Raw genomic sequence first — 18,225 nt, 5'->3', positions numbered from 1 at the left:
CTGGTAAAGCTTCTCCTTGGCATGCTCATTTCACAACCATCCTATGACGTATTCATAAGTGATACTGACATTTTGAATTGTAATTGCTTTTCCTATTAGCCCATAATGCCTAGCAACTAGTGGCATCATCTGTGGATCTGTGAACTCCAGTTCCCCCTTGTTCCCAGTTTCCATCTCCTCAATTCTCCATTGTCGGTGACTCTCTTAAGCCCTCTTCCCTTTAAGTGTCTGTCCCCACTGCCCTTGGTTGGTCTCTATTCCTCCTTCAAGTCTTGTGGTGTCTCTTCAGCCCCTAGTATACATAGTAAGGATCCACTTCATAATAAATAATAACTCTTTCTGGAACCCAGAAGAATTCTACTTTTTAGAAGTATTAGAAGTTGTAGATTTATTATCTCTTCTGTTTAAGATATTTTTGACTGGCACTTATTTATACATATTTATGAGGCACAGTATGATGTATGGATTAATATATGTGAAGTAATGATCAGCACAGAGCAATTAGCATATCCATTTCTTCTGTCATTTCTTGGTGGCAAATACATCCAAATTCTTGTAGCTATATTGAGGTAATTAAAGCATTAGTGCTAATTATATTCACCCATGAGACACAGAACTTGTTCCTCTTGCCAAACAATGGAATCATACCTATTGGTCTCATTGGTCCCCTTGCCCCCTACTCCACCAACACTATTCCAAAGATAAAAAGGTAGGTTAATAAATTAGTGTATAATACATACACACACACACACACACACACACACACACACACACACACTCACACACACTGGAGGGAGAATAGGATAAAAGGGTAGATTATTGAATCTACTCTAATTTATATATATAAATATATTTAATTATATATATAAATATACATAAATACACACACATACTGGACAGAGAATAGGATAAAAGGGTAGATTATTGAATCTACTCTGAAAAGAAAAAGAAGGATAATATGGATATGATAAGATAAAAAGGTATTTTATTGAATCTACTTTTAAAAAGCAACTACTAGTTTTAAATATTTTACAATGGATTGGATTTTTATATACTGTATACAAATTTTGTATACTGATAAAAATTTGAGATTATTTTAGTTAAAACATACTGTACATATATTTCTAATCCTTTTCAAGGTATTGTACCTATATAATTCACTTAACAATGCAATTTTCTATTCCTTGAAAATTATTACCAACTAATTAGGATATAAGGAAATGCAAGTTAGTAGTTAGTCACCTATTACAATCGAACTTGTAGTCATATTAGGTATGTTTTCAAGGTCAAACAAATATATTTTAGATAGACAGGTAATTTTCAAACACTTCAGAGATCTACAGAATATGGCATTTAAGATATTTTAATAACATAGGTTCTTCCTTTTTTATGACAATGAGACATGTCTACTCCTGGCAGTACCAATCTACTTCAGAGAAGATGATGGGCATTGAAGAAACTCCATATGGAATTTGCTTTCTTTGTGGCAAAAGTTAGCCACTGGGCAAGAAAATGCCCTTGCCTCAACTGCTGACAGTGTGCTGTCCAAATGGACAAGCAGGACACAAAAGAGAGGACTGTTGAAACTTGCCATGACAAAGCAGGACAGCCCTTCAGAATATCCTGCTTTGCAGATAAGTCTGTCAGATAAGCTAGACCTATAGGCTGAAGACAGAAGCCTCAGCATTGCAGAGGAACCTTGGCTGACTGTCCAGGCAGCCGGCTATTCTCTGTCATTTCTCACATTTTTTGGAAGTTGCTTGTTTGCTCTTCCTGCTTACTCAGTAAATATTATTTCCTTTTTAGGTCTCTGAGGGAGTTTAAGACTAGATAGTTATAGTTTTCCCTGTTAACAAATTCAGAAAAGAAACTCACTAAAGAGGTGTAAAGTAAAAGATGAAAGACATCAAAAGACAGTTTTCCGTTAGGAACACAAGTTAGGATAGAAAATGAATTGGGTACAACACTTTGAACTCACCAAAATAGGATAAATAATGGGGTATTTTCTCTGAATCTGTCATATGTTTATGGACTGGACATTGTTAATGTAATTCTTGACTGTATATATTGTATATACTTATTGTATATAGTTTTTCTTATATTAGTTATAACCTTTTATTATTTTAGACAAAAAAGGGGAAATGTGGTGATATATTGTATAACCTAATAAAATTTGCCTGAATATCAGAGAACAGAACAAGCCACTAGATTAAACATAGAGGCCAGGCAGTGTTGGCACATACCTTTAATCCTAGCAGTCAGGAGGCAGAGATCCATCTGGATCTCTGTGAGTTCAAAGCATCCCTGGATTACATGAGATTGACTCAGTCTAGAAGAGAAAACAGAGCCAGACAGTGGTGGCACACATTTAATCCCAGTACTGGGAAGCACACATGCCTTTAATTCCAGGAAATGATGGCCGGGAGGAGAAAAGTATATGAGGCATGAGGAGACAGAAGCTAAGGCTTTTTCAGGCTGAGGAGTTGGTGAGGTAAGAGGTGGTGGCTGTGGCTTGTTCCTTTGTCTCTCTGGTCTTTCAGCATTTACTCCAATATCTGGTTATGGGATTTTTTTTATAAGACCTCTTAAGATTCACATTACACTCCAGTCTCTGGTAACCACTGTTTGTATTCTCAGCTTCTATGGGGTTTGTTTTCTTAGACTCCACTTATGAGGGAGACCATCAGTGTTCTTATTTCTGTGACTGACTGGTTTCACTGAATTCAGTGCCCCTCAGGGCTATCTACATTGCTACGGTGACAGTCTCAAGCCTTACCAAGTATCAGAACCTTTGAGGTCTAAAAGGATAGTATGAAGTCCTTAGGTCACTGAGGGTAGACCCCGGCCCTCAAAGAAGATTCTGGGATGTTAATTTTTTCTTTGCTTCTGACTCACTCATGGCTCAAATGGTGAGTGGTTTCTTCAAACATGTGTTCCCACTCTGAGGTGCTGTTCCATTGGGAGCCCAGAGTTAAGGAGCCATTGTTCATAGAAGCCCCAAAATTAAAAGCCACATAAATAAATAAATCCATGTTTGCCTTTATATTCTGTTAAAATATGAAAAAAAAATGACTAATATAACCACAGTCTTTTCCCTATGGTATATCCTGCTGACTGCAGGGAGACCTGGCGGACCTTCAGCATACCATAGCTATAGGATTTGGCATTTGGTGTATTTGATATAACTAGTGGTTTAATAGTTGTGACCACATTAAACAAATGCCATAACTCTTCTGATTCTTATTTCCTCATCTATGAAACATATATGCTAATGTCTGCCTCACATTGCTTTGTGAATTTGATTTAATACTTATGAAACAGAGTTCAAAAAGACACTTCTTCTGTTTTTTACATGTGGGACTTTAAATCTAGTGGACACCCAAGTCTGAAGTATTGTCAACAGGAATAATATCTGGTTGCCCACAAAGACTTTAGCCTTTGTGAGAGGAGGCCAAGGTCCTACCCAGAATATGACTTTACATTGTCCTTCAGATTTATATGAAGAAAGCAGAAGGACAAATATGCTTTTTCCTCTGTAGATCCCCAGTGTCCACTCCTGGTTCCCAACCCTGACTGCCCAGAATAATCTGGGGGCCTTGAAAATAGATGGATGTGTTCCTCCACCCCTCAGAGCACTTTCATATTAGAACACTTGGGAAGAGGCCAAGCTTAAAAATGACTAGAGGAGTCCACCGGGCAGCCAAGATTGAGAATTGCTGATGAAGATGTGCCAGTCTAGTAAACATGGTTTGGTTTTCCTGTTTTCAGACAGCCCCAGGTTGGCCCTTCCCCACCTCTCTTGTCTGCCTGATTTCTGTTCACTTCAGTTTAATCCCGTGTATTACAATTGTTCTCTCAGTGACTAGACAGCAGCTTACATTTGAGTAACCCATGGATTCCTGGACTCTAGAGCCTGGGTGGTATTTATCCCTGTGTCTTGATTGTCTAGCATATGGCCAAAACGAGCAGGGAGTGGTGGGTTGATGTCAAACCGTAAATGCCTCCTGACAACTAACTGTCATCTCCAGACCAAACACCATTTCAGCGGAGTTCCTGGTGCAGTGTCAGCATAAGCTAGCATAGCCGGAGATGATGAGTGCCTCTTGCTTCAAAATAGCATCTCCCCCCAGCTCCCTGTCATCAACGCTCAGCAAATGCTTACTTATGTCAGCCTTCTCCCATTAAAAAAAAAAATATGACAACAAATGCTTTTGAATGTGCCTTCACTGAGCAGACATTTATGGAGGAACTGTGCTGTTGGCTGAAAATACGAAAACAAATGCTCAGTAGTAAAACTTGGAAGTACAACAAAGGGGACCCCCAAACCACCTATGAATACTCAGGATTGGGAGACCAGCCACCCAAGAAGCTGCAAGAGAATGCACCAGGAAAGGCCTGCCTCTGCCCATTGCGGCTGGGCAGCTCTCAGACCCCTGTGGATTCTGTCCTCCCCCAGTCTATTCTTTCTGGATACTCTCTGCTGCTTCTCCACGCTCCTCTCTCCCCATCTGTTGACTAATTAGGATTGTGCTCTTGCTTGTATTCCAGTTTATTTCCCAGGGAGATGATTATTCTGAGACAAATGCATAAATAACGCTCTTGGCAGGCCTTTAACCTGTGTGATTTCGGCCGAAGCCAGTAACGTAGGAGTCAATAAATCACGGCTCCAGGAGCATTCTCCCTAATTCTCTGGATGAAGTGGAGGCTAAGCTCGCCTTCCACGAGCCTCGAGTTTGTTTGGTTGGTTGTTTTCTCTTCTCCCCTCCATGTACCTCCTATCTTACAATAATTCTCCTTTCAGTCCTTCCTTTCTTCCTTTCCTTCTTCTGTTGTTTGGTTTGTCATTGGGGGCTTGATGTTTTGAGTTGAGACCAGGACTCACGAGATATCCATGGGTGACCTCGAATTTGCTGCAACCCCCTTGCCTCTACTGACTGAGTACAAGAATTATGGGTGTGCACCGATGTCTGTGGCTTAGTACTTTCTTTTAAAAAGGACAAGTGGACATTTTTTCATTCTATTGGCAATAGCCTCTTGCTATAAAATATCTGAAAAACAACAGCAAAATAAAAGAAAAGCCAAATTGTCCCTCTGTGGCGATCAAAAAGGTTTTGGATGCTTGATATTTCACACACACACACACACACACACACACACACACACACACACACACACACACAGAGATCCATTACGTAGGAGACAGCTGCTCCTCTGGCACCAAGACTCACCCTGCATGGATTCCCTGGAGAAATTTCAATCTTTTGCAGTCTATTGTTTCAGGGTCCCTGATGCACCTGCTCCTATTTTACATAATGTATTTCTTCTACTAAGAATCTTAACTTAGCAAATGTATTAAATATTGATGCAGAAAATATTGTACCCCACTCATTTGTTTTTTCCCTCCTTCTTCTTTTTCGTCGGTGTTCAGAGGCCTTTGTTTTATTTTGTTTTTGTTTCTCTTTGGTTGGCGTCCTTCCTTAAAGCTGTTCCTCATATGGGCTACACAGGCCAGGCAGAACTGGTGCCCAGTGTGTTGTTTTAACTTGGGCACAGTGGCTGCACCTTCATCCACTGCTGTCTCAGACAGCAATTGCGACTCCGCAGTTGCCTGCCTGCTTCTCTGGCAGTGGCCTGGCAGGAGTTTTTTCCCCCACTGGCTCTGCTGCTGCAGCTAAAGGTAGCTTTAACTAAATCTCTATTGTTCTATTTATAAATAAAATAAATAAAATCCGAGACTCCAAGTCTGGGGTGAAAACTTGCTAGCTCAGAGAGGTTGAGTGGTACCTAGCTAGCCTTCTCTCCTTGCTGGCACCTTCCAAAGAAACTGTCTTTCTGCAAACTCCGGATTCACAGTATGAATTCACAGTTGCTAAATCTCTACATACCTGCAAATATGTCTCTCTTTCAGCCCCACGTGTAAAGTTCTTGCACAGGCACAGGATTCTTGGCTGTCATTGGTCCACTGGAAGGAACTCAGTGCAGCGGCCGGCTGGTTCCTTGCCACTCAGATTCCTTTCTGAGTCACTTTATTCTTTCCCTTGGCCAGAGGCATGTAAAAATTTCAGTCTTTGATGTCCAGCTGTTTTACAGAGAGATCCAGTCACTTCTCTACCATCCAATGTGTTTCAGCTTTTCTTAGGTTTATATCTTTCCTAAATTGGATAGTTTTGTTTTTCTATTTCTTCAGACTTAGTTCATCTGCTCCTCATTTCTTCCAATGCATTGATTAGCTGAATATTCCCTCTGCCTACCGGATTATCCTCCTGCTGTTTGTGTGTGCATATGTGTATACATATGTATGAACATACACGCATTCGTGTACATGTGTACGTGCATGCACATAGATTCTTGGAAGTACTTCCAACACTTTCTCCTCAGGCCGCTAGCTTGAGCCTGAACCATGGCTGTGGCGTCCTTTGATTACTCATCTAAGTTAGTGCTTAGTTTCCATCCATCCCAACCACATCTCACCAACTTGGAGAACTCCCACTGTATCTGGTCCTGGCTTCCGGCTTTTGCATCATTATGTTTGTGTCAGTCAACGTCCCATCCTTTGGATGAATATCTGTGAGAGTAAATTTATAAAGACCAGATATTTATTTTGACTCACAGTGTTGCCAAGTGTAAGCCAGGGTCCATTGGCTCTACTGTCTAGAAGCTTTAGGCAGATCAATACTACTCATCTGTTGGATGGACGGTGGAAAGAAAAAGGGAAAAGACTGTCTTCCCCTTCCCTTCAAGGCACATCACAGAGATCTGAAGATCTCTCGATAGTCTCCACCTCCTCATGTATCCCTCTCCCCCTGTGGGAGACCTGAACAGTAACACATGAGACTCTGGAGGACACTCAATACTCAAGCCACGGTGATGCTCAAGCATTCGTGCCTTTTTGCTGGATCCACTTAAATGTACTGATACTCCTCTTTATCAAAATGTTGGTAGCCCTTTCCTCCCAGGTATAGGAAGGTAAATTGGAGGGATTTACTGGTACTGTATTGGGGCAAATGGAGACCAGCTTCCCATCAACTCCTTCCTCTCAGTCCTAGACCTGGGGGTGTTGCCTTGGTGCCTTCCTTGCTTCTTGGAGAACAAACAACTTTGGATCCTGTGAGTAAAGTGAAAAACACCCATCAGGTGCCTTTGACCCCCAGACTCTAACTCTGCCGCTGTGGGATTGGATTTTCTGAGAAATTCTGTTTAAAACATCTACCTTTCACCCAACCTATAACCAAGTTAATAATACACTTCGAGATTACTTATGACTATGTACTCATTCTGCTTACATAGTCTGTGGGTGACCTGTTCAGAGTTAACTGACGTCTAAGGAAAACATTGTAATCAGCCCTACTACGTTGTGGACTTCCACTGTAATTAACTCCTACAGGCTCAGCTGAATGCACAACCTGTGGGTTTACTTTTATAGCAGTGCTTTACTTTTCCTTTGTGACCCATTCATGCCCCTGGCTCAGAACAAGGTGTGTACATGTGAGCAAAATGTGGTGACCAGGTCTAAAACCACTTGCTGGAGGTAATGAGACATTGAAAACAACACCCACTCTGTAAGCCAGTGTTGCAACTCTGGGGGAAAGGTATCCTGATTGCTCGGGTGAGTCAGGCAACACCTTGAGCTGCTAGGACAGCTCTGGCAGCTGGAGCTGATAGGACATCTCAGCTCTGGAGGGAAAGGTATCCTGACTGCTCAGGGGAGTCGGGTGATACTGGGAGTTGGGGTGCAGTGGGGAATGATCTCCCCACAGGATATAGATATCTTGCTCCTCTCCTGAAGAGCCACTACAGCTGAGCATAGTGACATGTGCTTGTGCTTCCAGCACTGGGGAAACAGAAATAGGTGGATTTTCAGTGCTTGCTGGCCAGCCCGCCTTGCCTCTGTCTCAAAAACAATTTAAAAAATCAAGGTAACTAGTATCTGAAGAACAACAACCCAAACTGACCTTGAGTTTTCATACACACACAGAGAGACATGTGCACCCCCATCATAGGCACATGTATATCCCCCCAACACACACACACATAAACACACACACACACACACACACACACACACACACACACACACACACACTTCCAGAAAGTTGGTACATCCTAAATGTTATGACAAAAATGTTGGGGCAGGAACTTAACATGTCAGAAACAGATGACTTAATAGAAGTTTCACTCAAGCCCAAGTACTTGGGTTCTTCAAGCCCAAGTTCATCATAGTGAGTGCTACAGTTGAACTGATCAGACTCCCCAGCATGAGTCATCACCACACACTGAAGGGGGAAAGCAGCTTCATTTAATGGAAGCCAGCCTGTATCTATAGGTTTCAGACTTTCTGTTTTCATTCATGTGAAAGATTTCTGGTCTTTGGTTCAAATTGCACAAAAGAATTCAAGGGGAGTATAAGCTGAAGGTACAGGGTCAACAATGAAGACAGTCGGGTGGTAGCTTCTATTTTGTTTGTGCTAAATATGTTTTGTTAACTAATTTTTTTTTTGGTTTTTCAAGACAGGGTTTCTCTGTGTAGCTTTGCACCTTTCCCGTAACTCATTCTGTAGCCCAGGCTGGCCTCGAACTCAGAGATCCGCCTGGCTCTGCCTCCCGAGTGCTGGGATTAAAGGTGTGCGCCACCACTGCCTGGCTAGTTAACTAAAATTTTAAAAGAATTAACTTAAGAGAAAAAAAAAACAAAAAACCACTGGCCCACTATCTATAGGATATTGCCAAGACACGAAGTGGGTTTTTGTGTGAAAGGGGGAAATACAACCAACGCATGTGAATCCATGTTGACCGGGGTGAGGGGTGGGGTAGCAATCTGCACCATGCAGACGGCACTAGACCTTCAGCAGTGTGTGGCAGGCACAACATGGGCCAAAGCTGACAAGGATGAGTTGCTTATGTGGAACAGAAAGAGCCGTAAGCGCCACAATATGGGTGTGCTCTCATATTGTGTATGAAGCTTCCTGTTGCCTGTGCCCTGACTTAAAATCACACACCAAGGGGAGTGGGGAGGTGGCTCAGTGGTTAAGAACACTTGCTGCTCTTCTAGAGTCCCGTTTGGTTCCCAGCACCCATGTCCGGCAGCTCACAATCCCCTGTAACTAAGCTCCAGGACATCTGATAGCTTCCACTAGCTTCCGCCAACCCCTTGTATACATGTAGCACAGTGGCTCACACTCACACATACACAAATAAACACAAAAGATAAATTGTAAGAAAAAAAAAATAGCCTCACATACCAACAGCCTCACAATAGCAACAAACCAGCAGCTAGAGGTCACCCTCCCCCACTTTCCTTTCTTTTTAGGCCTTGTTAAAAGGCATTTGCAGAGCCAGGCGGTTGGTGGCACACGCCTTTAATCTCAGCACTCAGGAGGCAGAGCCAGGAGGGTCTCTGTGAGTTCGAGGCCAGCTTGGTCTACAGAGCAAGGTCCAGGACAGGCACCAAAACTACACAGAGAAACCCTGTCTCGAAAAACAAAACAAACAAACAAAAAAAAAACAACAACAAAAAAAGAGGCATTTGCATCTGTCAATTATGCACTCCCCATACTGTGTGCTAGGGGTGAAGTTACCCTCCAGGCTCTGGGGTACTGAGAACTTTGAGAGTCTGAGGTAAGCACCACACTGGCCAACCTTAACCTCTACTAACAGGCTGCATGGCTAAGGGTAGCCTCCATAGCCCAAGGGATATGGACCTTTGGCTGCCAGCCAGCTCCAGGCTAGAGGTGCCAGACACCCGTTTCTGCTGTCAGCTGTCACACCAGCTCCTTGGAGTGTTAGTTAGACTTTTAATCTTTGATCTTTTCCTCCATAAGGAGGTTTTTCAGGAATCACTGCTTGGGTCCTCATTTGCATCCTGATTTGCATGCTCATTTGCATCTCCATTTGCATCCTCATTTGCTTCATCAACTCCTCCCAATCACCAAATCCTTTATAAATAATCATTACCAACAAAGGTTTTTATCAAGATAAGGTAAGCTTAATGGTGCACTTGGGGCCCATTAAGACCTAAGCCTTATTATCTGGCTGGCCCTTTTGAAGGTATTTGTGTTTGAGGTCCATACAAACAAACATGAAAATTCAATAACAACAGACCAGTTTCTTTTTAAGATAAGAAGTGTCTATCTAAACATACAGGGAAAACAAATACTATACTATTTCAGAGTAATCCCTGGAGATAAGGTCATGCCTGGACCCACCATCACTCAATCTACCTTAAATAAATCTTATAAAGATTATATGCTTCTAAGACTTTTACCAGGCAAGCCTGCATTTTACATTTGTTATACAAATATTTATATAACGTAACATATATATCATATATATATATATATATATATATATATATATATATATATATATATATACCATTTGTTCTGCTCATTGAAATAGGTTTTAGACAAGATGAATTGTATCAGTGACCATAAATGTCTCTGCTGACATTTTATAAGAAACTTTTTAAAGTAATTATAGTCTGTATTTTCAAGGAAGGAACAGGAGATCAGTGAGATTAAAAAGCACAGTTTTTAAGTTAGAAAGCCAGTTGGTTTTTCTGTGCCAAACTGTGGCTACTGAATATTTTTCACTGCCTCCTTTCATGCAGGTATCTACAGCTTTAAAAGCAAAAGGGAAGTAAATTTGTATCCTATTATTAAAATTGTTATTACAGATTGCTGGATTACACAGTGCTTGAAAAGACAGAATGCCATCTACGTTCATGTTTCTATTCCAGTCATGAAACTCAGAGAATTTCACACATCTGTGAATATCTGTCATTGAAGCCCTTGCCTTTTACAAACTGAATACATAAAATTTAAAAGATTTATTTATACCAACTCAAAATGGCAAACATTTAGGTTTCTCTCTTCCTTTGTCTCTGAATATTTTTCCCAGGGTCAACGTCTCTTTGAGAAATTGCTCCAACTGACATCTCAAAATATCGAAGTCAAGCTGGTGAGCGATGTGACTGCTGATTCAAAGGTATTAGAAGCCTTGAAATTAAAGGGTAAGGCCAAGGTTGATGCTACTTTACCATGGACATTCTGTGAAAATACCTTGAATTTCACTTAAAATAATATATCATTTCTTTCTCATTAGTACATTCCACCTAATATGTTTCTTAGTTTGCCTTTGACACCCCCCCCCCCAAAAAAAAGCCTATTACAGCTTTTAAGTGAGGGAACTAATTAACTAATGCTCCTGGGATTTTGAAAGTAGTGTTTTATGTATTGGTTTATGGGAAATAATCTATTGTCCATTAAATGATATTTAGTCAAGAATGAGACTTTTCTACACATATCAATAATTTGATCTGAAGGAAAGAGCCGCTTCAAGGGAATGAAGTACTAGGTTTCCATTTCTTTACTGCCAATCAGATGGAAATCCTCTTTGTGTGATGTAATTTTCAATAGTACCATTGGGTCTAGTAACCCTTGCAGCTCTGTGCTTCCTGACTTTTGGGTAATTCTGCAGAAAGCACCACTCACCCATCCTCTCTGGGGTGTGCCCTGACCTCAGTCACATTGATCTTCCTTCTGGCATAATTTTCTTTTCCTGTAGTCTTCTCTAGCTGGACTCTCCATTCCAAATATTAAAAAAAATATATTTTGTAAAATCATTTTCTCAGCATTTCCTATGCCAAACTGCTAATGTGTAGAAAAGATTGACACCTGTAAACCAGAGAAAATGTTCAAGCTGCAGGAACAGAATAAGGCAATGTTCTCAGTGAGTCTTCATGTTTTACCGGGTTGCCTTGGGTCTCAGCTATCTGCTGTTGGAAGATAGTGTGCATGCTTGTCACTGTCCTTACATCATTAAGTGGTAATAATTTCTGAAACTAGGACAGACCAACACAAGTAAGTGAGCCCAAATGGTGTAATACATATTGAAGCTGGGCATGGTGGCGCATGCCTTTAATCCTAGCGCTCAGGAGGCAGGGGCAGGCAGATCTCTGTGAGTTTGAGGCCAGCCTGGTCTACAAAGTGAGTTTCAGGACAGCCAAGACTGTTACACAAGGAAACCCTATCTCAAAAAAAAAATTAAATAGAGAAATAAAAGACCTAAGGTTGGATATACACATGTATAGTCCACCTCACGTTGCTATACCTGAGATAATTAACCCAATAAGGGAAAAGCTTTACTTTGACAGATAGTTTCATAGTTGAGTCCATTGTCACTTGTCGCTAATGCGCTGGGCCTTTGGTGAATAGTTCGAGTGGTAGCACTTGGCAGAGGAGGTCGTTCAGCTTCAGGCAGTCACAAAGCACATCAGACAAACAGGGAGGGACCAAGGTGCCAATCTCCCTTTGGGGCACGATTTCAGTGATGTAGCTGCCTTCTTCTAGGCCTTTAGGCCACTTAAAGGCTCCACCACCACTCCATACAGCACCAGAGTCCAAAGGCCAAACTAGTCTGACATGGAGATTGGGCAACACTTATCACAAAAATTATCACCATGTTACTATGGCCAATTTTGTTCTGTTTCATCTTAGTCTTGTGAGACAGAATCTCACTATACAGCCCTGGCTGTCCTAGGCCTCACTGTGTAACTCAGGCTGACCTCAGATTTGTAGCAATCCTCCTGCCTCTGTCCTGAGACTACTGAGATTCCAGACATGAGCTGCTACACCTATAGCTGTTGGTTTTTTGTTTTTGTTTTTTTTCTGTGTGTAAGAAAGTTTAAAAACATATAGATACAATATCGCTGGATCTGAAAATTTTCAATTAGCTTTTTTTTTCATTTAGCGATACTTTTTAAAACCAGACAATGTCCAGTTCAGATACAGTCAGCATGGCTCTGAAATGTATTATTACTTTCCTCATTTAAAAAAAAAATATCAAGCCGGGCGGTGGTGGCGCACGCCTTTAATCCCAGCACTCGGGAGGCAGAGCCAGGCAGATCTCTGTGAGTTCGAGGCCAGCCTGGGCTACCAAGTGAGTTCCAGGAAAGGCGCAAAGCTACACAGAGAAACCCTGTCTCGAAAAACCAAAAAAAAAAAAAAAAAAAATAAAAATAAAATAAAATAAAATAAAATAAAAAAAAAATATCAAATTGAGTCCCTTCCATCAGAGCATTTGCTATTTAACACACCCTCATTAGGAAGGGATTCCCCTTGGTTAACTGGGGGGCAGGGCTATGTTTGCAGTTTAGGATCCTTTTCTCAATAAATCCGCTTGCCTACATTGGATGTATAAATGGGGGGAGAGGGGACCTGAGGGTTACCATGTCTTCCTAGCTGTAACCCTTGCTAAATCCTGTAAAGTCAATCAAAAGTTAAAACACGGAGGCATTAGGGGGCAGAATGCATTGCCCTGGACATTGCTGAATGAGAATGAACAAAGCTGTTGATAAGGACCTGGTTTCCTTTCTGCTATGAACTAAGGTCTAAACTCAGTGACAGCCATTGTGTCTCGTAGAAAAGTAGCTGTCTGAATCTTCAAGTCTGTGTAGGTCCTGTTCATAACAGAAGTTACTATCCCAATAAGAAAACAAGTGATTTGCTTTTACATTGGTGAAGCAACAGTATCTGTGTGTCCAGAGTTAGGCATACCTAGGTTTTAGTAGGTGCTGCATATATGTGTAGTCTCAGTACAAGATACATGAATCTTTAAAATCCAAGTACTACTGATCTCTACTCTTACCCCCTCAATAGACACATATTAAATAATAGTCTACTACATCTTAGAAATAGCTTTTATGAAGTCATGTAAAAATTTTTTTTCAGTATCTTGTTTAAGAAGAAGCTTTAAACTTTTTTTAGGGAGAAATTTGTCTTTTGTGAAGTTTTTAAAACTTTGTCCATAAATAGAGGAACACACACACAAAAAAGTATAAAGCTATCCACAAAGAAGTGTACTTGCAGAGGTGTTGATGAATACAGAAGAGAATCAATTATGCTGTGAAAAACAAGAGGCTTAGGTTTGTCAGTAAGGGATAAAGAGATAGATAGATAGATAGATAGATAGATAGATAGATAGATAGATAGATAGATAGATAGATAGATAGGTGAGTAGATGGGTGGGTGGATGGATAGATGATGAGTGGGTGGGTAGATGGATGGATGGGTGGATGATGGGTGGGTAGGTGGGTAGGTGGATGGATAAATGATACATAGACAGTATCTTAATCAGCTTATGCTGCTCTAATTAAATGCTAGAGACTGAGGGATTTAGAAAGAAGAGAAATGTATATTCTCACGGTATGGGGTCTGAAATGTCAGCCTCAAGGCACTCACAATGGTGTCTGGCAAAGGCCCCTTCTCTATGTCTAAGATAGAGCCTGTGCCAGTGTCCCCCCTGCTGTGTCAGCACAGGAGACAAGATAAAGTGGTAGACATGTTTTTCATAGCAATTTCCCAAAGGCCCCACTTCTTGTTACTGATACAAGAGGGTAAATGTCTACATATGAATTTGGAAGGAATTTTAGATCAAAGCCTATAGAAGAATGAATGAATAGATAGATAGATAGATAGATAGATAGATAGATAGATAGATAGATAGATAGATAGATAGATAGATATAGGGAGATAGACAGTGAGATAGATAGGGACATAGGGAGATGAATAGATGAATGACAGGACAGACAGAAATTGCTGTTTTAAAATTAAAGTTCCAGGCTTTTCTCTTTTCTTTCTTTTTGCTCATATTGTCTCCTTTTAATAAAAAGTCTAAGAAAGAGGGGTTTCACTACACTGCTCATTTTGTCCCTGAATCTGGAGCTGGAGCAATCCTCCTGCCTCTGGAATAGCTGCAATTACTGGCATGCACAACTGTACCTCTCTCAGTTCTATTGCCTTTGTTGTGAAGACAGTGCATGTGTGCTTGAGGTAGACTCCCCATCACCTTGACAGTGCTCAGGCTCTGCACCCTCTGCATCATGTCATCTCTGCCCATTGTGACTAAGATCTCATTAGGTGATTCACACAGATGCAATCTGGGGTTTGAACGGAACTGGCATTTGGGACTTCCCTCATTAGCAGGTGAGCTCTGTAGACAGCCTTCTCTGTTCTGCGGAACACCTGACAGCTGCTGGGTCCACTGAACACTGCAGTATCTTCAACAGCAGACATTTCATTGATGCTTACTTGTGGTCAAAATTCATTGATTTAAGTCCGAATTTTATGTCATTTATCTTGTGTCTGTTTTCTGAGCCAGGGTCTCAGACTGTAGTTGACTGCTTCAGAACTCATAGTATGGCTCAGGCTGGCTTAGGTCTCACAGGGGTCATCTAACTCCAGCCTCCTAAATGCTAGAATTCCAGGCATGAGCTATTGTGCCTGGCTTTACATCAGAAATTTAAATGTTGCCGGGTGGTGGTAGTACACATCTCAACACTCAGGAGGCAGAGACAGGTGGATCTCTAGGAGTTCAAGGCCAGCCTGGTCTACAGATTACAGAGAGAATTCTAGAACGGCCAGGGCAAGTTACACAGAGAAACGGTGTCTCAAAAACAAAACAAAACAAAACAACCCCCCCCCAAAAAATTAAATGTGAAACAAGACAGAAGCCTTTTCACCAGTGACACCATGTCTAAAAGTTACTGTGTTTGCCTTTTTTTGCTATTTATTTAAAAAGAAAAACAGAGTGGGTTTTCTATTCTGTAATCTTGTCATCAAATTCCAAAGGCAATCCTTACCATTGCTTTTTCTAATTCAAGGAACCTGTACTCATTCATCAATGATAACTCATTTTCATTTTCACATCCACTGTGTAGACTTAAGAAAACTTCAAAGGAAAACATTCTATGTCTGAGATTGGAGTTGTTCACATTGAAAAGGAATAAAAGGTACCATGGTTTCCACCTTGAACATTTTTACGATGGCTTTTGAGCCACTTACTCCAAATGAGTGGAGTATAATTTAAGATACTGTGATGATTGAGCTTAGGTGTGACTTAGGTCAGAGTGCTTTATAATTATCCCTACGTCTGACTCTCAGGTAGACAAGCTTGTCTGTGTTCACTTCCTATCAGCATTGAGAAGTATATTTTGGAAATTTCCCTAGAGGTCACACCATGTTATCCCAGCTTCCACCCTCTGGAAGCTTGCCAATGGAAAGGAACTGAAAAGTCCCAGTGGTCTCCTGTTGTGGAGAAGCTTTATTCTGATGGCCTTCTACACGGTGTGGAATCCTTGAAGCTGCTGCCATCTCTTCAGTCTGTCCTGGCAGTGGCCCAGACTAAGGTCAAGATGTCCTACTGGTACCCAGGCACGATTGTCTGCCAGCCTTTGCTCTCATTTCACCCTCTTAAAGGTGATGTCATTTGGGCACATGTTACAGAATACAAAGGCTGGTCCCTTTGTTTCGTGTCTGGCCATGAGCATTCAAAGAACTCCATCTTCTACTTCTTCACAGAACACTAAAAACATTTAGTAGAGTGGGGACCGCTCCACCTGTGTGTATCTGAACACAGTGTGCTCTCATGCTGTCCGGCAGTGACCAGCATAATTTAGAGAAAGGTCCTTTTGTGTCATACACATAAATGGTGCTGACATATTGGTCCTGTCATTAGGGTGGAGTACAATCTTAGGTAAATTTCTTTTTTCTGAACCTCAGTGTCCTTGTCAGTAAAATGGTGCACAGTAGCTTCCCTGAAGGACATGGGAGTTAAGCAAATGACATTGGCCTTTGGTGTAATTTATGGCACATTACTTCAGTATGTTAGGTCTTAGTCTACACTGAGCTCACTTCTGCTCCCCCGAGCCCTGTGATCTTCTGGTGAAAAGAAAATCCACTTCTAACTGTGTGTTCTAGGACATCTTGAGAAGACCGTGGGTGGGTCCCCCTCCCTTTATATTCATGCAGTGGTTCTGGGTAGGCACCAGCTTGACTTCTAGGTGTTCAATGAGGTTTGCGGGTGTTTAAAACGCCAGGCTGCTGACAAAACAACCCTCCCAATTTTCTATTCCAATTTGGGCTTTTATATCCTGTCTCTGGCACAAATGCAAATGACATGCTAACCATTTTTCCCCGCTCTGGCCTTGCTATGTTCTAGTCTCCACATAAAAGGATGCTGCTAAAAAAAATAAAATGAAACGAAATAAAAAAGCAAATTCTGAACGTTTCTCAGCAGCTTACTGGCATCATTAGTATTGTAGCCCAATCAAGAGCACCAATTTCATAGGAGGTATGTGAGTTGATTTTTAAGGGTTTTTTTTCTTTCAATTTTTAAAAATTTGAATGTATTCATTTACTAAATATTAGGATAAAATAGCTAATATGCTTAACATGTCATTTTATAAACATGGGGACTTAAGAAAATGCCAGGTTACAAACTCATCACTTTACATCTGACTTATGTATAATTAAGTAAATAGTACATAGGTCTGAGCTAGGACTGGGAATACACAACACTGTGAAGCTAGGCACGGTTCACATGTGGCTCTAGCTACTTAGAAGGCTCAGTCATGAAGACCACTTGAGCCCTGAGGTTCAGGCCAGATTGGGCAGCAGAATGGATCCTCAGCTGGAGAATAAGTAAGTAAATAAATAAATAAAATGTGAAACTCAAGCGGTAAATCAGATCCTTCCTTCTTCCAGCTGAGCCCTGGGCTCCTCTGCATTTCTCCAGGCCCCAAGATATCCTGCCACATAGCTGTCCCTACACCATAATACCATTCTTACCTCTAGATGTTAACCTACATGAGGGCAAGAAGGATACTTGGTGTTCAGTGTGCCTGGGCAATAAAGAAATATTTGATGAAGCAACTCCAGCCTGCATATGGAAAGAATCACAGAGCCTTGCAGCTCCTCTTGTATCTCCCAGGTGTCTAGAACACTGAGAATTCTATTTATTTGTAAAAAGAAATTGTGCGCTGTGTCAAGCTGCCAAGTTTAAAATCAGAAAATTTGGAAGAGCTGGCAGATTTTATCCAATGTAATAAGGACCTGGGGAATTTCAAAGGGATACTTTTCTCTGTGATAAGAGAAATCTGCTAAAAAGTGATGCCCTAGAGTTACACCTTAAGCTGGTTCTCAGTGGCTGTACTAGTTGTCAGATGATGGGACAGGCATTGGAAGGTGTAAATGCTCTACGCCTCTGCAATAATGCTAAAGCTGACTGTCTCCCCTAAGCGCATGTGCTAAGAGGTCGGTCCTCAGAGAGGTGCTATTGGGAGGAGGTGCAGCCTTTACGAGGTGGGGCCTGGTGGGAGGTTTTTTGGGTGACAGCCTCGTGTCTTTGAAGGGGATCACTGAACTCTGGTCTCTTCCTCAGTTTGGCATG

The 18,225-nt window shown here is 41.4% G+C and overlaps 1 protein-coding gene across 5 annotated transcripts in view; it reads left to right on the top strand.

Moving 5' to 3' along the window:
• Positions 1-18,225, top strand: part of Pld5 (phospholipase D family member 5) — a 379,814-nt gene that overhangs the window by 245,324 nt on the left and 116,265 nt on the right. For 4 of the 5 annotated variants that reach the window (XM_076548018.1, XM_042258659.2, XM_076548019.1 and 1 more), the window contains one exon: positions 10,897-11,008. In XM_076548018.1, the coding sequence (XP_076404133.1) occupies positions 10,897-11,008 (112 nt within the window). Of the gene's footprint in view, positions 1-10,896; positions 11,009-18,225 lie in introns of those variants that run through there. The other variant, XM_076548021.1, reaches the window with a different exon arrangement.

Source organism: Peromyscus maniculatus, chromosome 11 (genome assembly GCF_049852395.1).
Source record: "Peromyscus maniculatus bairdii isolate BWxNUB_F1_BW_parent chromosome 11, HU_Pman_BW_mat_3.1, whole genome shotgun sequence".
Classification (NCBI taxonomy): Eukaryota; Metazoa; Chordata; class Mammalia; order Rodentia; family Cricetidae; genus Peromyscus; species Peromyscus maniculatus.
Note: the sequence above shows the minus strand (reverse complement) of the source record. Positions and strands in the feature narration are given on the sequence as shown.